A 24819-nucleotide genomic window follows, 5' to 3' on the forward strand; every position below is an offset into this window, starting at 1 on the left:
GTGAGCTGATCCTGTATGTGAAGCCAGCCTGTAAAAGACAGTGTGGCACATAACCAGCTCCAAAACAGGTTAGGACTGTTGCTTAAGGTAGCAAACAGAATCAAAAGAACAAATAGAGTAATAAAAGAGAAGGAATTTACATACAAATAAAAGCAGCTGGAAACAGACTCCAGTAATCCCAGTGTTCTGGTTTACCTCATCAAAATTTCTCTCCTCACCAGTCTTAGCTGAGATGAAGTGATACGGAATTGCATTCACACTTCTTTCAAGGCAGGGAGAAAGGCAAAGTGAATTCATACCTTTTTCTCTTCGATGGAGCCAAGTCTGTGGTAGCCAGGGAACAAGTGCATTTAAAAAAAGGAGTTGTAAGAACAATGAAGAATTGGAAGGAAATGAAATGGAGGCCAACCCACTGAGTAATGTCAGGGTTTATATTTTATTTTTCTTCCAGTAGCTGCTGCTTTTCTCTTGTAGCTTTTTTCCTCTTCTTTTTAACAAATTCCCTTCCCCGTCTCACTTGAGCCCTGGGGTTCTCTCTGGGGTTTTACTTAGTGGTACTGGAGAGGAAAAATACCTGGGGGCATATTATATACCTCCACACACCACCCCTTCCCCCCATATTTGCACACCAGTAGCTACAGTGGCCTAGACAGATCGCTGGAGAGGGAGAATGGAGAAAATCCTGCCTCACTGTAACTACTGGTGTGCAGGTAGGACTTTCTATCACAGGTCTAGAGAATTCTGATGCTCTGCAAAAACATGCCGAGGTCAGGCTTGGGTTAATAAAAGCAATGAAACCAGCACTTAACCTCCAAATGGATTTCCATGGAGACAGCTAGACAGTAATAGTGTTTGCACTTTTTTATTCAATAAAAGTTTGAGTTATAAATATTCTCCATTTGCTTCCTATTTACAGTTGTAAAATATTTTAGGATAGCCTACCCGTCACCTGTCATTCAGCGTCTCTATAAATGTCATGAAAACATCATTGTGAAATAAAAACATCTTATTTCCAGCCCACAAACCCTATTTCCACGCACTCACAAAATAAAATCAGAGACAAAAAAGAGGAGAGAAGGAACTGGGGGGATGGGGAGAGAGAGGAATACAGTACAGCAGTCGACAATGCAGTACTTGCTACACAGTAGCAAAAGAAATGGGTACAAAATTTAGTCTGCTATGATGACAAGCTTCTCAGGACATTTGTGATGGACCAGCGCTGTCCAGTGCACTTCTGAAGGACCAGTTGAAACCCAAACTCATTTTCATTGTTTTCCTGCAATTCCAGGCAGCGCTTGGATTTTCGGTTCTGGATAGGACCTCCCTTTAAAGATGGGGGGAAAAAAAGAAAAGGAAGTGTTAGGGTTAAACATTGTGAACTTGTTACATTGCTACTGTGGGGTAATATAAATGATAGAACATTCCAGTGTCTGTCTACTGTGAAAAACGTTCCAGTTAGAGACAAGATAAGCGCTGGATTTGGAATGAAGGTTCCTTTGTCACAGGCTGGTTTAATCTCTAAAGCAGTTTGCAATAGTCTCAATTGCCTGGTTTCCATTTCAGCAAATGGGATTCCTGGAATTGAGCTGTGTTTCAAGCCATGCATCTTAACCATGAGCCAAAGCTTTCCTGTTTGCTTCAGTTCCCTAATTCTGTGGCTTTGTTGCCCTCCTGAGCACTAAAGTCAAAAGAGAACCAGGATTTTGGCCAGGGGTGTGCTGTATAAAGGAAAAAATGCAAAAAATTGTTTATTCCTTGAATACTAAATGTCTTTTATAATTGTTGTTGCTAATCCTCAGTATTGATTCTGTTCAATTCCCAGCTTAATGCTGCCTTATTAAAGCCCTGCCTTCACTTTTGAGTTGCATCAAGCTTTAAATCACTGCTACCACACAGTTAACTACAGCCCTCAATTACAATTAAATTGTCATGCATAAATCACATTTTTTCCCCCTTTAAATCTGTTTTCAGTTGGTTCTTTCCTCCTCTCGCCTGTCTAAAGAAGGCAATAAATAACTTGTACACATTAGTGTCTGGGAGGTTTCTTCCAAGATACATAGAGGAATTGCACAGAAGTCTGAAAGTGGCTTTCTCTAAAGTATCTTGGACTTGTGTAGAGAATTACTGGCTAAATCTGCAAATCAAAGAATGTAGTCAGTAGAGATTAGTACACCTGAAGTATGGAAAGAGCAGAAGCATTTAAATTGCTTATTTGTACCATAGGAAAAAAAATAGTTGCTGTAAAAAAACCAAACCAAACACCCAACCCCATACAAAAACCCACCACCTCATAGTTTTTTTTAAAGTCTGTGTTATACCTTGCATTATAAAGTCATAACTGGGAAAGACTTCTGTTCTATTCACAAGGATGCTGGTATAAACCTCCTAGAAGGGCTGTGTGCTGTCTCAGAGCAGGCTGTTCCCCAGACAAGGGCAGCTTGTGCCATTCAGTACAGGTTCTGCTTCATTCAGACAGGTGGCTGGGGGTCTCCTCCCATCCCACCAGTAATGCTTAGCAAGTACTTTCTCTAAGAAGTGACTTCTAAAAGAATTTTTTGGGCCTGGCTAATGAAATAAAGAATAAGGTTTGAAAGTTCCACATTTTAAATAGCTTTGGGTAAGAGGGACCATTTCTACAATAATCCACAAAAATTCAAAACATGAGGCTCCCTTAAAGCCTCCTGGTAGGTCTATGTGCAGCCTTGATAGAATTTCCACTGATTACTTCAGTAGACAGACAGGCTTGCAGAGGCATTTTAATACACCTCCATGATGAAATGCTGACTGAACTGTATTTTCCCACAGCTGTGTAATGGTTATTGGCATTTGTATTAATAACAGCAGTTAAATTTGGGTGTCTGGTGGGAGCCTAAACTCCAAACTACCCAAAAGCAATAAAACTGCATGACATACAAGAAACTTGAAGAAACTAGGTTGAAAAATTTATCAAAGCTTTATTATATGCTATTTGTTCTCTTATCCCAGATACTCACCCTACATCCACTCCCTCCATTCTCATCCCCTCACTCCCCTGGTTACTTTGGCCTTCTAGAGATCATTGTAGTGAGGTTGATTTTTTTTTTTTTTTCTTCTCCAAGTTAATTTAATGAGCTCTGAACTAGGTTATTCACATGTAAGAGTCAGAGGAAATGGATATTTTCTCATTGTGAAAGGAACAGTTATCTTGTTTTCTTCTAGAATAACATACCCTTTCTATTCTTGATGGAAGCTGTGGAATGTGGTTTTCCACTGCATGGTCTCAGTGTTCCATGGCACCCAGTCAGCTCCCTGGGAATTGGGAATTACAGTTTACAGGTGTTTCTGCCTAAACCCAAAATCGAGATTAACTTCCTTGTGTTTCCAACTGATGCTGGAGGAGCTTGTGTTGCTGTTAGCTATGTAAATTAGCTCTGTATCTTTCATTTATTGGTTGCCCCTCATCCCAGTTTCAGTGTCTGAGACATCCTCAGCTCAGATCCTGCACTGGAAGCTGAGGAAGGCTGTCCCACCTTGTCTTGTTAGAAAACTAACTTGTTCTGGTCCATTGCTTCCCTGATTTCTGGGAATCAGGGGAATGACTCTCTGCATGGCACCTTTAGGCTTCTCCTGTCATTTCTAACTTACTGGCATGAGGGGAGGCACAGAATTCCTTCTCTCCATTTTTTGTGAAGCATGGCACTTGGAGCTCTGTGAGGCAGAGGGAGGCACAGCACTAAGATTTAAAGACTACCGTGCAGAATTGGAATTTTTCTGCCTAATTCCCATTTGTTTCAGTGGTCAAGGGTTTCCTTCATTGAATGGGCCCAAATGCCATGTGGATTTGGGGGTAGAGGAAGGAGAATTTTCACAGTGGAGATGATGTTTTTTCCTTTATTCTAAATCTTGTAGAGCAGACCCAGGTGTTACAGTAAATGTATTCATGAGAAACACTTTAATACAGGCAGCTACACAAACAAAGTGTAAGCCACTCCTAAGGAGAAACAAAACAAGGAAGAAACAAAAAAAGCATATAAAAAAGCCCCCTTACACTCCTTCACTCTTTCTGATGTGCCCTGGTGTGAAATCTGGCTTCTGTTTAACAGAAACAAGTGAATTGGGAGATAAAAAGCCAAGGAAGCTCTTTTTGATGTGTGGAAAGTGCTCTGCATTGGCTACTGAAAACCACCCTGCTTGAGTACATTGGAGCTGCTGTATGGAATATAAAAGAGATGCCCAAGTTAAGTAGTGGCTAATATGTGTGAACTGAGTGTTGTAGGGAGCCCAGATGCTTTTGGCAAAATGTGCTTTTTTTAACCACAAAAGAGAAACATGAAGGCTCAAGCCCTGTTAGGAGCTAAGTTGTTCTGTTTCTAAGAGATGTGAGGCCTGTGCAGAGCCACTGCCTCAGCCCTCACAGAGGATGCAGTGTACACAGCTTTAGTTCCTTTCAGCAAGCATATAAGTGAAAAAATTGCTCTGAAGTACAGGGAGGAAAGTTTGTATGCTACTTACTTAAAATTTCCTGTTATTTTTCTATTTAACTGCATTTTTTTTCATCCCTTCATATGCCCAATACAAGCCTGGGACAGTGGTATTGTCCTGTCAGCCCTGGGCTGCTGACAGTGCCCCTAATACAGGTTGCAAGGCCTGAACTAGTGAGCTGTGTAAGGATTAAAGCACGTGAACTGAGTAACTCCAGTGAAGTGAGCAGGCAGGACTGAGGCAGCAAAAGCTAACACTGTATTTTGCTCTTCTAGCTGGCTTGGCCTCCAAATTACAGCATTCCTGAATGGTTTCTTCAGTCTGTTGTCATCATTAGAATTTGGAACCCTAAAGACAAATGCAGGCAAAGGTGTCCTTTAAGTTAATTATTTTTTGCCTTTTTTTTTTGGCAAGCATTTAGCCAAACTTGTATAAAGCTGTCATAACTGGGTTTTACTGTGTGCTTGGCAAAATGGTTTATTGTGTTCCTACACTTCAGGCTCAGTGAAAGGCGAGTTGCCCATCTGGGTTCCTTTCCCCATTCTAGGCAAGACCTCTATTTTCCAATTTAAAGGCAAAAATTTGCTAGCCTAGGATAATGTCTTTAATCATGAGCCATTAAACATAATTCTGTAGGCTGAAACAAGTTTCAAGAGGAATTCTGTGCAATTGAACAGAATTAGGATTAAGATCACTGGTGGTGAGAGGCAGCTCAATGGCAGTAGGAGTCTCAAGAGGATAAATAAGCATCCAGGTGAACTATTCTGCGAAAAATAGACAGAACATATCAGCACTAACAAGTTTGACTGAAAACTGCATGGTTTCTGCAAAGCAAATGGAAGGAATTCCTGTGAGAAGCACAAGTGTTCTCAGCTCCTGCTGGTACTCAGACACACAGAAAACTGATGGAGTGCTTCATAAGTGTACTTTTAATGTTAACACTATCTCAAGTCAACATCCTGCTACACAGAGTGGAAAGCAGTGCTTTTGGCTTCCTTTAGAGTTATTGTACTTGCTGCATTTCTACTGTGTGTAAGGGGTTTCCTTCCCAGTCTTCCCCTAAAGCAGAATTTATCCAATAATATGGCACTTAAGAACACTGTTTGATGTGCCTGCAAACCCTTGCAGTACCAAGTTGTGCAAAGTAATTAGACTGTTTTTGCTGAACTGTTCTATGGGTTTTCTTTTGGTTTTTTAGGGGTGCTGGATGCACAGTTACCAAACCCGATCACTTTAAAAGACCTGATCACTTGTAGAAATGAGGGATGTAAAATGAGCACTGGAGGTTGGCAGCATTACTGAAAATCAGTCTGGCAGCTATTTTTAAGGAGTTACTCTAAAGTGAACACTTTTCCTTACAGGTTTAAACCTGCTTTTTGCTCATCACATTAAAACTCCTATTATTCTACCTAAAAGAGAAAACCATGCTCTTACCTGCTTGCCTAAACATGGATATTTCAGAGAAAGGTCTTAAAAGGTTAATAAGTATATCCAGCCTCATATCACATATACTTTATAGATCGTTGCATTCTCTAGTCTATTAATTTTCTATTTGGACCTCAATCAGTGACCTCAAATATTTACATGTTCACTCTGCCTTTGAGGCAGAAACTCTCATCTTCACTGTTGCTTTGACACATTTGAATCAAAGAATTATGGTGAGATGTATGAGACAGAGATAATCTCCACTCCAAACAGAACACTTGATATCCTCCTGCATTTCCCCAGAATACTGGGGTAAATTTTCAGTGACTGTTAGTACACCAAATTTAATCCTAAAGAAAATTACTCCATTTTTACAGGGTCTTTTTTCCTCTGTGTGATTCACTTCTGTATGGATGTTGAAGCAGTAAGAAAGTGTTCACAGGAAGAAGGGAATAATTTTTCCCATCCAGTAATTAATGTATTTTCAGTATTGCCCATTGCTTGGAAATATTGGATGATGTTATTCAGTTTAGATTTTCTGCTTTTTAGCTGCATAAAGGGTATAGATATAGATAATACAGAGGTAACTGATTAACTCCTTGAATCCAAACCAGTGTGACAAATTTTCCAACTCTTTGTCTAACAGGTATGCTGTAAATAAAGCAGGCTCCATAACATATCTTTTGTTGTTCAACTATTTCATCAATTAATTTGAACTATTTCAATTGAAGTATTTCTCATTGAAGTATATTGTTAGCTGCTCTTACTCAAAGATGTGCTTCCTAATATATTTTATATGACTACTGTGAAAATGAGGTGCATTTAACTGCTTTTGTGTATATGAAGTATCACATACAGCAGGGTTATATATTAAAAGTGTATTGTTGTCTGTTCAGCTATTTAGATATTTATTTACAGGGTAGATAAGCAAATGAGAATTTTTACAAGATACACTTAAAATGTGAATTTATGTTTCCAATACTAAACAAAACTAATTACTATATACAGCGTAAACTTAAATGGTGTTATAATAGGGATCAGCCAAACCATTTCTTAAGGAAAACGCAATTATTTTTCCTCCTCCTGCACTCAGGTTCTGTTGTCAGGTAGCCACCCAAGCACTTAGATCCACTTGCTGGTACTCAGTGTGTAAATACTGTGAGGCATCCTCTGGCAGTGGGATTAGACACATCATTCAACAGTTGCACCACTTTAATGTCTACATCATGATTTTGCCTCATTCCTCTCCCAAGACATCTGAGTGAGTGCTCAGGTTTTACATGATCTTAAATGCTACATTTTCATAATGTTGCAACAAATTTTTAGTACTGCAGCTGTGACAAATCGAATGATGCAGCCTCATCTGTGTGTCCAGACCAGGTTTTAGTAACTAGTGGTCTGTGCAATCATTTTCTGTTTTGTTTACTCTAGATTGAATGGTCTGATTTGCTTACTCTCTCCAGGATGTAGAAATACACAATACCGTTAATTAAGGTATTAAAACAAAAGCAATTAAACCTGGCACAAGGAAATGCAGCTTCACACAGAGAATGTAACTGGAATAGAAAACGAATTACAGCATAAAAATCAGAAATGGAGTGTGGGAATTTATACCTATCACTAACATTTCTCCACATATATACGAAGTTTCATCACAGATTAATAACAGATTGCAGTCCTGTGAATAGCAAGATTAAGAAAATACTACCTTAAAAATAATTTAATTCTTCACTAAAATACCAAGAAGCTCTTCAGGATATGGTAGCTGGAAATGTGTTTTACTACAGAAAATTGGGATAAGACTAAGAAAATGGAAGTTTTGGAGTAGAATTCTTTAGCCAGACTAGAAGTATTTTTCAGAAACTAAACATGAATTATTATTATATCAGCACTGGCCAGGGAATCTTCCTGACATGCTAGAAAAACATCTGCAGAAACAAGTATTGTAGGTATATGATGTGATTTTTGGAATTAATTATTGAACTCTGTTTCCAGGGAGGGGGATGTGGGTGTGGTAGGATGGAAAGCAGATTAAAAAGGGAATCCTTTATCCATACATAGTCCTGATAATTACGGCTAAATGCAGAATTCACAGCTGAATGCATTGTTTGGTTTTTATTTGGCAGCAAATCCAGATGATGATGTGTTGTGTTGTTCTTCTGAGAGCCAGGACTACCCAGCAAGTCCTTTGTGGAAAAGGAAAAACTGGGTTCATGAGGAGGATGGCTGCATGGCTTTTCTGACCACAGCTGTCCTGAGTAACCAGTAACAGGATGGGTCACTTAGAAATAAATTGCCTTTTTGAGAACTTAATGGAGTAAGCTGCAGAGATGCATGCTGGCAAGGGATGATGTTCATATTTGTCTCCCATTTGTCTTCCTTTGCCCTAAACTGCCTGCTGTCCTGCTTGGTAGCATTCAGAAAACTGTATATGCAGAACCCACCAAATTCAGTGCTCACTAGCTACTTAGTGGTCCAAGTTTAAATTAGAACTTAAGATGCGTTTCTAAACTCTGTAAGTTCACAACAACAACAACAACAGCTACATTTTATGCTCCCTCTACTAGGAGAAGAGTTGGATATAAGTAAATCCTGTGTAAACACCTCTGGAGTGAGACTTGACCTATAGAAAATATACAAATTAATGCTTTGTCTAATATTTTCTGCAGGGTAATTTTTCTCTAACCAAAAACCAGATTTTTAAACAATCCTTCTTATCATTGATTGTGCCAGGCAGTAGCTGCCTGTGTAGTGAAACAGTATTTTGATACAATCAGGAAAAAGACAGGAGTGCTGGAGACATTTGCTTTATTTGCATGTTTTACTAATGCATTTTGTGAAAAGCTCAGAAAAGTTACCTTTTTCTCTTTCATTCTGAGATTACATATAAATGATTTCTGCAAACAACTCAGGCTTGAGTTATCTGCCTTGATCTAGGCTTGCTTTGAGATGTTTAAAGTGTAAGACAGAGAAAGGCAACAAAGATGTTTTGAAGTGTGATGGAATATTCAGATGGTGTGGAATTACAAAATACAGTAACGAAAAAAACCCCAGGACTTGGCTTAGGAGGGGAGTGAAAATTAGTGGGACCTGCCTTTAGTGTTCAAAAGTACAAATACCTGTGAAAAGCAGTGAGGAACTGGTAAACAAAACTTCTAAGGAAAAAAGTGTTAGATTAAAAATTTCCAACAACTATTGTGATTTATGAGAGTATAGGAAAACTGTTGACTTCATTGTCTCAGCCATCAATGTTCAGTGACTGACTGGATGTTTCTGATGGGCTGAATTAATTTTAAGAGTGCTGATAACTCTTTTTAGGCATGCTGAGATGATCATTCGGACAAATCAAGCCTCAATCTTCTTGAAGAGAGCACATCAGGGGTCAAGAAGGGAATCTTCCTCCTGCTCTTAAAATGAACTGCTGGCTCAGAACAGAGCTAATTCCTGCGAAACAGCAAGTACTGCCCATTGCCTGGGGCAGTCTTCAAGATGAGGTAATTAATCTAGTTAATTAATTTTGTGATCTGTCATGCAGCAAATTGTGTATCCCTAGGTTTTGCCTTTGTTATCAATTACAGAAGTGTTTAGGTGGCAAAAGACTTTTTAGATCATCATTGAGTTCAACCATTCAACCATCATTTCCACACTGTCACGTCCATAACCAAACCAAACCATGTCCCTAAGTGCCACTTCCACGTGTCTTTTAAATACCTCCAGGAATGGTGACTCCACCACTTCCCTGGGCAGCCTATTCCTAGGCTTGACAACCCTCCAGTGAAGAAATTTTTCCTGATATCCAGTCTAAACCTGCCCTGGCACAACTTGAGGCCATTTCCTCTCATCCATCACTGGTAAAAGAGAACAACACCAATCTGGCTACAGCCTCCTTTCACACAGAGCAATAAGGCCCCCCACAAGCCTCCTTTTTTCCAGGCTAAACACCCCCATCTCCCTCAGCCTTGTGCTCCAGACTCTTCACCAGCTCTGTTGCCCTTCTCTGGACAATTCCAGCATCTCAGTGTCTTGCTGGTAGTGTGGGGTCCAAACCTATAGACAACCACATGTTGCAGCTGTAGTTCATGCCTAGGAGCACCTCACTGCCTTATTCTTTCTCTTTTTCTCCCTATGGATGAAAATATTGTTCTAACGTAGCACAGATGGAAAACTGATGTGAAGAATGCAACTTCACATTGTTATTTACCAGTCTTAGCATAGGTTATACCTAGCTACTCATCTTCAGCCAGATAAACAAGAAACTCCTCTCAGCACAATTAGGAAACCTGAGATTTTTATATTTTCCCCAAGACATGTTAACAGATTTCCAAAGATTTATGGGGTTTAGATGAGATTGTTTGTGAGAAATAACTCCCTTGCAAAACAAAAATACTGAACGACAATTTTATTTCTTTTGTATGTGTGTTGTATTTAATTAATCTAAGTTTTCTAATCTGAATGCTCCATATGAAGGAGGCTTAATGCATTTTAATCCAGAAACAGAACTACTTGAATTATCATTATATGCTTATGATTAAACTAGTCTCTAGAGACTAAGAAATAAATTGAGTGCCAAGTGAAGAAAATTAGGAAATGAATTTGTACCAGTATTACAACTGATCTGCATATTCCAACATGGGAATTTAGGCTGGGCTCTTTGGGACTCGGATCAAAAATGGCTTTTTCCCTACTAACCACACAAATCTGATTATAACTGATATTGGGAATGTCCTTACTGCTGCAGCACAGACATTGTGCAGTTTACTCAGACAGTAATGAAAATAGATTATTTTTTTTGTCTGGTATACTGAGCGTCATCACTTTTCGGTTCAGGACACCAGGCTTGACGTCCTGATCATTTCACTGAATAGCAAACCCTCTTTTCTTGTCAGTTTTTTTCATCCTGATTTATTTGACTTCCAAGGGAAGATTTTTCTCATCTTCTCATCTCAGACTGTAGACTGTTGTGTGGTGGCCAAATCTTGCTTACATATATACTGCTTTTGTCTCCATTGGGACTAAAGATGCAACTTTTACTGACTTGACTGGGACAGGGTTTTGTTTTCAGCTGCAAAGTTAGAAATAATAATGGCAAAACTCCTTCCATCTCTCCCACAGCTGAGGAATGCAGAACACAAGCAGCGATTGGTGCAGTAATGCAAAGGAGGAACCAAAAGCAGCGCTCAGATTTCCTGAAACTCACACATTTCATTTGGTGAGTGCTGGTTATCACTCCAGTTGTAGGAGACCTTCTGGATTTGGTCCTTGTTTTGCGTGCCTGACACAACAATGCCATGCAGTGCCTTGTCAGCAGCTGTCATCTGCGATTTTTGGATGCAGCCTATCCGGACAGCTGAAATTAGGAAGAATCATGTGCAACTAGAACAAATAATTTCTTTGTAAATAAATGTGGCATTTAAAATGAGATGCTAAAATATGCAAATAGGGTATCTGTTTTGAAGAAAAAACATGGGTATGTGTTAACTTTCTTCTAAATTAATTCAGCACAAGTGTCTTTGGAGCTTAAATGTAGTCCTCAGGAGAGTAAATACTGCATAATGTGATATGCTAGAAAAGATTTGAAATGCATCCACTAAAAGCTCATTCTACTGCTGTATTTCACACAAACTTTCTAGCTGGCAAGTTCTACACCCAATTTGCAAAGATTAAAACTTGCTACTAGAAAATTACTCCAAATAGAAGACTAAACTGAAACAATGAAATTTTGGTTACCACTAGCTACAGCAATAATTACCAAGTAAATTTAATATCAGCTAGCAATAATTGCCAGGCAAATCTAACACAAGTTGTTAAAACACGATACTGCGTAGTAATATTGGTATCTAATTTTTTTGTGCATGTTTTTTGCATATACATTTTCATATTTAAGTTGAAGTCAAGTATTCAAAATGGAGAAAGCCTGCATGCATTCAGATTTTTGTACTTGTCAATTCCATTCTGCATAAATGGTACTAAAATGTTTATAGGCTTATAGTAAGACATGGTGAATAAAAAAGAAATATTTTAATACACCTTTTTTGAAATTAATATTGTCATATTAAAATATGACAAGAATATTAAGTTACACATGACTTAGGGACAAATTTACCAGAGTAAATGAAAATTGAAATATTAACTATCGTTTTCTCATGTCTAAGCAGAACAATGGTTCAGCTTGCTTGTCCTCCAGCTATAACACCTTGTGCAGTTACCCAGTTAGTTCAAATATTAAGTCGAGGCAAGCTGGGCCAATATTGGATCATAAAATGGGCAAAGAATACCTAAATATAGAAATGCTGCTGATGTTCTGGACCCCTACACCAACACCAGACTGGGGCCCCTGGGGCTTGTGGAAGTGCTCTTTTGTGTCTGAGGTTCAAAGCTTCACACTTGGCAACACTGGTTACTTAAAAATCAAGACAGCCTCACTAAAAATACAGGGCTTAACCTAGTCTATTGGCTCATTTAATTGAGTAATTATGTTCTGTTTTTCTTTATATTTCTCCTGCAGGATCAAAGTCTCTATCTCTTTTAACAGGATCACCATTCCTTTCTGTTCTGAGCTGCCAGGCAAACAGCACTGCCTAATTACAAAGCTCTACAGCAGTACAGCATGTCTTAAACTACAAAGACATATTGAGAGTATTTGCATCCTTTGTGGTTAGAAATACCACATAAATCCAAACTCTTGATAAATTAATGATGCTGTTTTTCCAGCCTGTGGCTCTCATAATGGAAGAGTCTCATGAAGTTGATTGGGGGCCACTGTTCCCTTAGACACACACAGCTCTTCTGAGATGAATCCCTCTTGTACGCTGATGCCCTTGGCTAATGGATGGGATGAAAACAGGAGTGGACATTAGAATTAGGCTGCTGTTTAATGGTGTTGGGCTCTGCTTCTGCACTCTGTGTGCTCAGCAAGGGGGCATCTGAAATTGGTACAGAGATTCTCTGCTTGCTTCCCAGCCCACCAGTTTAATCCTGCCACGCAGCCTGCATTCCTGTACTTCTCTGGGATGTGGCGGGGGGTAACGTCGTACTGCACATCCTTTATTTTCATTACATGAAGGTGGGTAAAAGGAATTGAAAGGCCAAAGCCTGCAGGAGGAACAAGATGTAAATTCAGTAATTTTAAGGTCTAGTCTTTCTTTATACAGCTAAATGGAGTATTCTCCTTATCTATTACCTAATACCTATTTAAATAAGATCTAAATCATCATATTTATCTGTGGAATACTTGCAATAACTCAGTAATTAATTTGCTTGTCTGTCTTCCCTTTTCCTTCCAAAGCAATTCCTACTAGATATTTAGGAAATACATATTGTAACTACAGCTGTCAGCAACAAATTTTATTTACAGCTTCTGGGGATGGCATAAACCACCCCCTCCAAACATTTATGAATGGGAAGACAACCTGTGGAAACCTTCAGCAGTGACTAGAATCACCATTCTCCACACCATGCACAAGCAATGTTATCAGAGGAACAGGACAGTGCTGAGAGCAGGCCCTGCCCATCCTCTCCCTCCCATGAAGGATGAGGTGAGTGTCCATCCCTATAGATGCAGACTCTTCCTACCTTTCTATAGCAATCACCCTGGGAGCTGAAATTACTTAAGTTAACTAAGTATGGAACAGCTGTAAATGATTAATCTCAAGTTTTTAGCTCAGCCTTGTGTCTTCTCTTTTGCCTCTTTTTACACAGAGCTCTCCCCTGTTGCATTTCTCACAAAAGTAAAAAGTGAGAGTCAGGCTCATCTGGTTAATATGGCAAAGTCACATTCCTGTCCAGCTAAACAGAAACAGGAAGATAATTCAAGATAAAGAGTAATTACAGAACAACTTCCTCCTTTTGCCTCTGCTATGCCTCTGGAGGAGCCCAAACATGTGGTAAGTGAACGTTTTAACCAATCTGCTGCAACTCAGGTGAGGGGTGTAGAGACAAATTTCACTTGCAGGGCAGGCAACTGACTCTCCATCAGCAATAAATGTGAGAAATCAGACTGGAGACCGAGAGACTTCTTAAAATCACCAGAATTTGGGATTTGCCCTCCAAAAAACTTGATTGCATCCCTGAGAATATACTGCTTCTGCCGACCATGAACAAACCTAACCATATCAGGTTGGCCACAAGCACCTGTCCAGGTGCTCTGGCCTCCATCTCCCACAGCTCATGGCCCCTTCTCTGCCACCCACCAGAGCATGTACCACCATCACTGCAGCAGCCCCAGCAGCTTCACTGAGCACAGGGACAGTGACAAGTGCTGCTGAGCTGGTGCTTTGTGCCAGCCCTTGGGTCCAGGGGAGCTGCTGCTGCTGCCAGCAGTGTTTGCACCTGCTCCTCGCCAAAACCAGCTCACAGCCTGAGTTTTTGCTTTCCTCACACTTCATGATGCCAAAACAGCTTCCTTGAGATCATGTTTCAAGTAATATTTCAGTAAAATTCGTTTTACTACCATGTAATTCTTGCCTCTATCCTCTCTCCCTTGTCTAGCTTCTGATCACTTACCATTTTTTTGCTACAAGCTCTAATTTTGTTCTGATTAAATGAAAAATTGGTCAGACAGACTGAAGTAGGTGAGCTGTCAAACAACTAGAAGGCTTTCCAGCATAAAAGTATTTCCAAAACAAACATTTCCCTAAGAGAAGACTTGACAAACAGCCTGAACAATAAAATTCTTCAACACTACCCAGTTGATGAGAGCCTTTCCTGGGCTAATTTACATAATTTGACATAATTACTGTTATAAACACTTGAAGAAGCTTTGGAAGCAAGAATGCCACCAAAGCCTACATTTTATTGGGTCTCATTGCATTTGGCAGCTGTACAAAACTGTGGAGCATGGAAATGTGCTCAGATAGATCCTGATGATACAAACACATACTACAAGCTTTGAATGCTCAATGCAAGTTTCTGTACAGGACAAAGATACCAGAGGTGGTGATTCTCTCCAAGTGCCTGCCCATCAAACCACAGTTTTGTCCACAAAGTAGCAGTGGGCATCTGGCTGCCTGACTCCAGCTGTCTGCAACTGAAGAAAGCCAGGAAATTGAAAATTTTAAAACCACAGGAAAAGATAAATTAACAACAACAGCAAATCCCCAAACCAACCAAAAAGCCCCCCCCCAAAAGAAATCAAGTTTGTGATATAGGCACAAGCATATATATATGTGTATACACACACTTCTGATCTAGAAGATGTGATTTAGTAATTAAATAAATAATTCTTTAATAGATCTACAAAAGCGAGGAGTCCTCTAACTGAGGATAACCCCATCTTCTACTCCTGTCATATGGAATTAGCTCATCATTACACAGTACAAAGGAGGAGGAGGAGGAAAATGTTACCTGAAGAATATTTTAAAACAGCTGTACAGTTTTCTATCAACCAGACTGCTGTCCATGTCCCACCACAGACTACTGGGGTGCCTCTCAGATTATAGTGTTTCCTTATTCAAACTGATTTAACATAAATGTCTGTAAAGCAGGGAATATAATGATTTTTGTCCTGGTCAAGGCAATCTAGTTCAATTGGTTTATCCTGGTTTGGGTGGTCAGTCTGTTTCCTGTTCCCTTTCTGAGTCAATTCTCCACTTGCACTGCTGTATTTTTACTTACCTATACCATCAGACATTCTTGTGGAATGGCTCAAGAATCCAGAGAAGTCAAAGCATACTTCCAGCTAAAGGAAAGTGCTACAAAAAAGCTACAACCAGCATCTACATTTTAATTATTATTTTACAAATTTCAAGACCATGTAAGCATCAATGCTTACAATCCTGATACTCACAGTAGTTCTGCTCTCTGCACAAGACGGAAAAAAAATACCTTTAAGAGCCTTGAAAAAGTAATAAAAAAAGGAATCTTTTCAGAGAGAGAGCTTCCAAGGTAGTCACACAAACATGTTTTCACCAGACTAAATGGGAGCATTTCCAATGGAGTTCATCAGTTGATGTTGGCAAGCCTTGATTACATTCATTAACTTTCCTCTACCTTACCGAGCATACCCAGGGCTGAGTACCAGGCAGTATGTTGAGCAATAATGACATTTTAATTGTATTGGGTATTAACAAAATCCTTTTTGAACAGAAAAAAATTAATTATTTCATTTGTCTCTTAATTTATCATAAAGAAACAACCAATTAGTTTTCACTTCTCCTTGGGAGAAGTTCCTCTGTAGAAGGAAGAGAGAGTCCATATAGTCAACTTTACCAGTGCTGCACTTTCACTGAGAGACTGTCTCTGGAACATGGAATTGCAACAAACCTAATGCTGCTAAATCCCATTTTTAAAGCTTTTAATAGCTAAATTATCAAGGCCTTCTACTGCTGCCCCCCAATGAGCTCTAACATAATCAGTGTTACCAAATAGCAGCAGTATCCTGGAGCAGAAACCATGAACTGTCATCAAAACTTGGGGGTATACAGAGCAATCACTGGATAGGTGGACCATGCTAAAATGTTACCAAAATACTCTTCAGTGTTAATTATACTTTTTAGAAATGGTACAAAAGATCAAGTGCAGAGATGGACACAGTGAGGGCCCCTCCTCATGAGAAGACTAGTGTTAAAATTTGTGAGAAGGCATAATCAAAACTTTGACCTTGAGGGGCCAATTTAGGGATGTAAGGTCTGCTGCTTGAGAGCTACCTCTCAAAGACCTGGATGTCTTTCAAGTATAAATACAAAATAAGCTAATATTGTGCTTTACTGATTAGTGTCCAGATGCTGTCTGCACCAAGATTGATGCTAAACTGTATTAACAAGGTCCTAAAGTATATTGATAATGACTTGACAGAAAATATATTTGCAAACCCACGTGGATGTTACAGAAAAATTCAACGCAGGAAAAAAGTTACCTTAATGGTGAGCCTCAGCCTGTGGGCTGGAGCACACAACTAGATTTGTTGACTCAAAACTGCAGAGGAGCAGCTGTGAGACCAGGCAAACTCACACTAGCTATGACATTTCCCCCAGAAGCTAAATCATGCACTTGTTTTAGAGAATAATGTAATTTCATTTCATTGATTCACCAGCGTGCCAGTACCTGACATGGCAAAGTTCCATTGTGTTAAACTCACCTTAGGAAAAACTTGTCTTTCTTTGAAAAACAGAATTTGACTGTCTTTAGCTTCCAACCATTGGAACCTGTTTTGTCTTCAGGATAACCTATATCCCTCTGTGGAAACACTGAGATGCCTTGAGTCACCTTGACACTTCCTCTTAGCTAAACCAGAGTGATCTCCATAAGTGTTACGTGGTGGAGCATCTTTTCTAGCCCCAGAACTTCTGTGGCTTCTTTACAGTTCTCCCTTATGTTTCTAAATCAGTTATGAAGGGGGTCACCAGGCCTGGCCTTAGTGTCCTGTCAGCATTTCTCATCACTGTGAAACCACCTCTGACAGCCTTTCCTTGAGCCTTTCTGCATCTCTCACACTCATGTATAAAAGCATTAGCCTTTTGTAGCCTTTTGAAGAAAGAAACTGCAGAACTAGCTCATTATGAGGCTGTTATCACCAATGATCCACTCCCCCTTTTCTGAGTTGCTGCTTCCAAAAAAAACAAACAAAAAGATTTCTGTTCCTTGTTCCTAAATAGGTTACTTTGCATTTGACTCCACTGAAATAACTTTTTTTTCCCCATAACAGTACTCTGCTTTAGAAAAAAGTTATTCATGGTGAACTCAGAAAATATAATACAAGTTTTGTACCCTACTGAGGTAGCTGACATTGGAATCAAATCTAAACACCAGCTTCCTGGCTCTGTGCAAAGAAAGCAAGGATAAATCTGGTCCTGTTCCATTAGTAAACAGATTACTCACACTTCAGACACAGAAACAGAGACTTAAAACTTTCTGAAATGTCTGCTGGGTAAGAATTACCTGAGTAAATTGCCAGTAAAGCTTCATTCTCTTGGCTTTGGCATAATTGCATTCAATGAGCCTGGGCCTGCTGTTCACATCCACCAGGCATCTGTTGTCATCATCGTCGATAGTGGGGCTCAGAACACCCACGTGGAGCTGCTGACTGCTTGTGTAATAAACATTCTGCAACAGGAAGCACAAAAAAGATTTGTGGCCTCTACACAGAAGCAGCACTTTTACCCCAAACTAAAGGCAAAGATAAATATGCTGAATAGCAGTAGGCTGACCCCATAGTGGCTTTTAAATTATTTCCTTTCATGCAGGAAGCAACACAACATTTTAAAAGTTGGTCTAAATAAACAATTAATTGTTCATTGTTATTAACAAGTAAATGCTGATTAAGTATTTAAGAGGAAATATGCAAATACAACTGATTATTGTCTCATCATGTGCCTTTTTACTTCTGTTTTCTGTGGCTATACTGAGGGTCTTGAAAGATCAAGATACACAGCCTGGGATTGGCTTGAATATGGCCACCAGCTCTGATTAGACTATTTCATCTGAGGATAACACCTCACTGGAGAGGTAAAAAAAGAGAAGAGCAGCACAGGAGTTCAGAGCATCTCAATCTTTTATAGGACAGATGGAGAAATGAAGGTTTTCTACAAACAAATGCTAAACCCCACACTTGAAGCAGCTACCATATACAATAAAAAGTTATTAGCAACTGGTGACAGAGAACAGAACGGCCACATTTCAGGGCATTTGTTCTCATTTTACTTTTTATGTGTCAATGCACACAGACACAAGAGACTGGGAAAAGGGACAGACACTGGCTGCTCTGTATTTCTAGCAAAGGAGTGCCCTCAAAGGCCTCAGGGATTACACCTGGGACCAAAGACATGAGTTTATTATGTTATACAAATTCTTTCTACTCTGACTACAAAGACATGTGGGAGGTTTCTCTAGAAGAAAGAAAAAAAACAAAAGGGAAGGAAGGTGAGCTTGCCAGATGGAGGGGATATGTCCTCTTGAAGATGAACAGGTTACATATCAGCCCAGAAAGGTAACACCGGACTATGCCAGGATTGGCTGTTTTCTAACCACAAACAGAATTTATTTTGCTAAAATCAGACCTTTTTCTTGGAAGGACCATGAGAAACATGAAATGGAAACATCATTCTTTAGGTGTTAAGTCTTTGATAACTCAATGGTAGCAGAGTCACACCAGGTAAGAGCAGAGAGAAGCACCAAATGAATGCCCCAGTCATTCACTGAAGCTATTCTATTTGCCTGTAACAAAAGGGAAGCTGGGAATTATGCTATGTGTATTTGGGATTTTTTTCTGTGCACAGAATTTCCTCGTATTTGTTGTGAATTGTTTTATATGTGAGTGTTCTTATTTGTGAAAACTCTGGTAAAATAGGAGAGAAAGCAGAACAAGCCACGTCAGAGGAGAGATTTAGGAGCTTCATGAAATAAATAGATAAACAAATAAATAAATAAATAGAAAGAATGCTGAAAGCAGTCAATGCAGGGATTGAATGCAATCAAAACAAATGGTGGTGTTTTGGGCAAGACTGTGTCCCCTGTTTACCCTCCCGTAAAACTGCCAAGGCAGATGTAAACTCACAGAGCTCATAAAAGTTAATTAAGTTACCATTAATGGTTTAGAGTAATCCAAGGTTTTGTCCCCCGTAATGAAGTTTCATTGTTTTCACTCCACAGAAATGACAACAAGCCTGAGCTGGCTGAAGTGAGGTGAGTGAAAGTTTTAAGAGGTTGAACAGAGAAAAGTTGAATAGTTCACTCATGCCCTACAGGAAGAGAGCAGGGCAATAAAAGGACCTAGCAGAACACATTTCCAGAACGGATGGTTATGATGGATTGAAGTAAACTGTAAAAACCATGGGCACACCAACAAGATCACACTCCATCCACAGCTCAGGTTATTAACATCTCTGCAAACAAAACTGATGCCTTAGAAAAGCAATAAACATTTAGAATGCACTTTCTAGACAGGCCAAGAGCAACTATTTTAGACATGTTTATGACCTGTTTTGATGGTTTTTTTTGGAGAGAGACTGAGGTAGTGATAGAGCAAGGCTGTAAGACCAAGATGATCTTTAAAGGGGCACTCTGCAGATGAAATTTTGTTGCAGCTCGTTTACCTCTTACCTGAAATTACTACTAGAAAACAGAGAGGGAAATTTTTATTTTAATTTTTAGGAAGGGATGTTTCATTTCAGCATGTTGTCACCACAGAAAACATGATACAAGAAAACAAAGGGGGGGTTGCATTTTTTTTCTTAATGATACAAACCAGTCACTGGAAACAAAAGAGCAGGCTTGGCTGCAACTCTGAGAAGGTGCACTCTATAGCTCAAGGTCTGCACAAAGGAAGCAGTGTGCCTGCAAACCCTCAGGGCTGAGCTGTTTTTATTAGCTCAGACACCTCAGCCTTTCTCAGCGTGGCCTGAAGGCTGCAGGTAATCAATCATTTCACCTTCCTGGATAGAGCAAACCCAGTTCCTACTACAGCTCCTCCAGCTTTTTCTGATGTCAAAGCAGCAATGGTTCAGTCTGAGCCTCTCTCTGGGCAGAAGCAGAATGATGGCTCTGGCTGGAGGAACTACTCAATTCTGCTTGTTGGCAAACCTATACAGAAGTAGAACAATCAAATACAATTATGCTTAACAAATTTAATTAGAGGCTGCTAATTAAGAGAGCCTACCTGCTAATATAACTTCATTTTTCATTGTGGGCCAGTTATAAAAAGAGGTGAGAACTCTTGAATTCTCACCTAGTGTTGGGAAAGGCACCTTTCAGCTCATGAAGTGGCATGTAAAAATAAGCTCAGACTAAACCAGAACATGGTAGGGTGGCAGTCTGTCCAGCAAGGCTCTTTCATGATGTCGCTTTGCTTATCCAGTAATGTGGACAATTTTTAACTGTTTATAGATCATTACAAACATTTCAGTCTCTTATACAATAAATCCATTTCTTATTTCACTTCAGAATTGAAAATGCACAACCTTGCAACTTGACTGCTATGTTTTTCTACCGAAGGAATCACATCAAAAGCACTACCTCTAAAAATTCAATTTGAGCAGCGTGTTAGCCAACAGGGAGGTACTGGTTTGTGCTGCACTTGGCCAGAAAACTTTTCTTAAAACCTACAGACAGTGCCTGGCTCCTTTCCCCCCACCCTGAGAATGAAACAGCACCTGCACTGAGAGAACACAATAATAACTCTGTTGGATGAAGGAAGGAGAGCCATTTGGTAAAACAGGACTAATTACTGACACTACTGATTGCTGTTCTAGCCTGAAACCTAAAGTCATGAAACCATGGTAAAGCCTTCCTTTAAACAATTTCATATATTGAAAATATTTTAATTGCTTTCATGCTACATCTTCCTGTTTCTATTTCATTACTTACATTTTCCAAAATACTTTTTAAGTTTCTTTTTTTCATTTGGGGTTTCTTTTGTGGCTTAGGGTTTGGTTTTTCTGTTTGTTTGTTTAAGGATGGTGTACAAATTGGCTGTCTGGAGCAGGCTGCAGGAGATTACCTGAGTTACATGAACTGAATTAAGTCACGGTATCCCACAGTGGTAGGGAGGAGAAGAGAAATCCAGCAGGCAGGCACTGTGCAGCAAGATTCCTTTATTTAATTATTTTACAACTCCTTCATAGACTTTTTTCTTCATAGTCTAATTGGACAAGGATCAGCCACCCCTTGGGGTGATTGGCTAAAATCCTAAAACATCCATTGTCAAAATATTTTCCTACTGTACCATAAACAAAGCTCTGTAAGGTTGCAGGTGTTCATAGCTTATAGAACTCTGCTAATATCTTCCATGAGAGAGAAAAATATCTCACAGGACTGGAAAGAAGCAAGAGAAATTCTTGCTAGCTGCATATTTGTATCCACAGAATTACCCTCTCGTAATGTACATGTTAGCTATGCACATCTATGGCTTCTTATTGAAGATATTTTAAATTGATCTTCAGGTAAAATACGGCCTTACAGATTAAAACCATGCTCATGCTTTAACATCCTCTAGCCCTATTAAGAACACACAGCCTGCACTTGTGATTTAAATAAGCTGTTAAATAGATAAATGGTCACAGCAGTCCTTCTTGAGGAGGATGCTTTTAACAAGCATCAACAAGCACACAAGCTGTTTTGCAGTCCACTTCAGCACAAAATGGACAATTGAGGCACTTTTGTTTAAAACACTTGAAAAGATATGGTCGAAATGCATTTTACCAGCACATCTGTTCTACGATATTGCAAACATCACCATCAACCAACACGACAGGATAGAAATTCTGCACTAATTCAGGGCAGTGATTTGCTGAACAACCACTCCAGTACTATCCTGGAAGTCCAAAAGGCTGAACACTGGATATGAACTAGTAAGTTGTTAGGCTAACTTTGCAAATTTTACTCAGAACTTGGACTTTTCATTTGAGCTACAACAGCAAATGCCACAGCAGTGCTTGTTTAAGGGACTAGACCTTAGATAGGCAAAAATTTATTTAGCTCCACTGAAGTCAAGACACTTGCTGTATGCTGATTTAGGGCGCTCAAAGTTCCTTAGCAAAACAAGCACACATTTTCACATCATCACACACATACTCCCCAAGGAGCTACTGAATTTCCACAGAAAGAATCTTGCTTGGATATTGGTACCAAAGCACCTGGTAAAAACTCCCTTAGTCTGTAACAAAATAAGCCCCCTTACATTTCATTAGTCTGTTCTAGCCCACAGCATTCTACCATCTCTTTTTTTCACTACAGCAGCACTGACGTACAACTATGTCTCCTGGGCACCTGGCAGGGAGCACTTTTGTTCAGGAAATCAGTTAGGTTTGACAAAAGGCACTTAACTTTCTCAGAAAGTGAAGCTCCAAGGATTCAGCATTAGTGTCAGTGAGAAACTGTAAAAACCTGGGCAGGATTTGTGATCCACAAAGTCTCAGAGTCAATGTGTGCCCTGAGTCCTTGGCACTGCCACCTTCAAGCACTCTCCCACCAGGTGGGTGAGTGCCATTCACACAGGGACAGGCTGGCTCTGGATGCTGCCACATGCTGCCTGCTTTCCCTGCCCTCTCTGCAGGTCCAGCTGCATTCAGTGACCTCAGGAACCTTCCCCTGGAAGCTTGGGGCTCGCAGCAGATTAAAGTGATAGGAAAGAAATTCCTCAAAACAAAACTGTGTGTTACCAATCTAAAGGTTTGCAGCAAGCAAATGATTAAAGTAGCAGAAGTTTCCTACCTGGGTCTGAAACACATTGGTTGCCTTCAAAGCATGACAGAGGTGTCTGCCAAGAAGGCTTCTGTTTCAGTCTCTTTTGTGTTCTCAGAGACCAGCCTCATAACCAATCTCTTCTTAACTAATCTTCCTCCAGACTGGAAAATGTGGAGGTTTTTGTAAATTGTTGCCAGCATTTTTAGTATCTGCTGAGAAACTTGGCCTGCAAATAGCCTTATGTCTTTAAACTGGCATCTTCCAACTAAAGGACCAATTATTCTGTAGCTTTCTTGGATTTATTTTCCTAGAAGTGTCCTATGTAAAGCCACCTCTTCATTTCCATTTGCTCTACACAATAATCTCTGTCTATTCACATTAAGACAGGCAAACAGAGGCTGGTATCACATAATTAAAACTAATAAAATGGTTCCCCAAATCCTCATACGAGGTGAAAGTGTGAGGTCTAGTCAAGGCATACTTATTTTTGTTGAACAATTTATCTTTTTTTCTTCAGAACATTTATTTGACCTAAAAAAAGGTAGCTAAAGGATGAAAACATGGATGAGTGGTAGTTGAGAGCTGCATGGGATTCTCAAGAAATCATCGTAATGACTAGGAACTATTAGAGAAAATTAGGTGTTTGAAATGTTCTCCACACTTGTGTTTCAGGTGAACTAGTTTGCTGAATGTTATTTTTTTCCATTTAATATTCTAAGCTCAACTTTTTCTAAAAATTTGCTTGACTGTCAGGAAAACTTACAACATTGCAATGAAAACCAAAGCTGTATTCAGTACTGCTACTCAGATCACCTCCAGAAATAAGGAGAAGCAGCTCCACCCTTTATTTGTCATTGGACCAAGCCATACCCTTGCTCATTTTTGGAGAATGCCAGGACTCTCCCTCCCTCCTGATGCAATCTCACATAGCAAATTGTCAGGGAAGAGAAAATGGAGAGTTTATGCCTGGAGTCACAGTCTCCCCTAAAACTCACTAGTTACATTCAAAACAAAGGATCTTTCTGCCCTTGTATTCCAGCCCTCTCCTCCAAGACAAATTCTGCTTTCAGCTGTAATGTTGAAATATCACTGGCACAGCCCTCTCACTGCCAAAGAGCTCATCCTCTGCTCAGCTAGTGCTCCCTGAAAAGCCCTGCACATGCCAGGCACATGGAGTGAGCACAGCACAAAGCAGAGCTGAACAAGAATGCTCGAAATCGGAAAATAAGAGGTTTTGATTTATAAAGGGATAGAGCTGACATAATGTATGTGGAATCTAGCATGTGTATGTGGAAAATACTTCTTTGCTGGTGTTAAAGATCCTCTGACAAGTTTTGGTTGCTTCTGTTTTACACATGGGGTGATGCCAAGCATGATTTACAGAACTCCCTCTTCTACTTCAGCTCTGGCCCAGCCTGGCCAGACAGAGCCAGACCAAAATGCTGGGACAGACCTTGCTGGGACAGATCAGCCGCTGAGTCAGGGCCTGGCAAACTGAAAGGTGCTGCTGCTCTTTCTAAAGATCATCAACTTGATTGCCATGGCAGGTTTCCTGTAGGGCTGGAAGGATAATCTTGGTGCAACACTCACACCTCGCGTGCTGCATTGCAGTGCAGAACGCGCCCTAAACTGCCATGAGAGAAGTGAAACCCCAGGTACTTCAACCAAGTTTTTGTGCCCAGTGAAAATATTTCAAACACCTACACCAAATAAAGTCTGCAAAACCACACATGATGCTGTAGAGTACGGGGGAAGGTAAATGAGCTCTGCTTACTTGGACACAAATGCACACCTTTCCCTCCTCAGCAATGTCATGTA

General features: G+C 39.8%; 1 protein-coding gene and 1 long non-coding RNA gene across 4 annotated transcripts in view; one reads left to right on the forward strand and one right to left on the reverse strand.

Moving 5' to 3' along the window:
* Positions 1-846: 846 nt before the first annotated feature.
* The window catches only part of GALNT18 (polypeptide N-acetylgalactosaminyltransferase 18), a 206821-nt gene continuing 182848 nt past the window's right edge, over positions 847-24819 (reverse strand). For 2 of the 3 annotated variants that reach the window (XM_042035553.1, XM_042035555.1), the window contains exons 11-12: positions 17761-17925; positions 847-1324 (exon numbers count right to left, since the gene is read on the reverse strand). In XM_042035553.1, the coding sequence (XP_041891487.1) occupies positions 1178-1324; positions 17761-17925 (312 nt within the window). In that variant the 3' untranslated portion in view covers positions 847-1177. The remainder of the gene's footprint in view (positions 1325-17760; positions 17926-24819) is intronic. The other variant, XM_042035554.1, reaches the window with a different exon arrangement.
* On the forward strand, positions 9294-13801 carry LOC121668117. The gene is made up of 4 exons (XR_006017259.1): positions 9294-9380; positions 10999-11095; positions 13241-13421; positions 13585-13801. It is a non-coding gene; the product is annotated as an uncharacterized LOC121668117 (long non-coding RNA).

The sequence above is a fragment of the Corvus kubaryi genome, unplaced genomic scaffold, assembly GCF_017639235.1.
Source record: "Corvus kubaryi isolate FWS band 111438036 unplaced genomic scaffold, C.kubaryi_AGA036_p1.0 37384, whole genome shotgun sequence".
Taxonomy (NCBI): domain Eukaryota; kingdom Metazoa; phylum Chordata; class Aves; order Passeriformes; family Corvidae; genus Corvus; species Corvus kubaryi.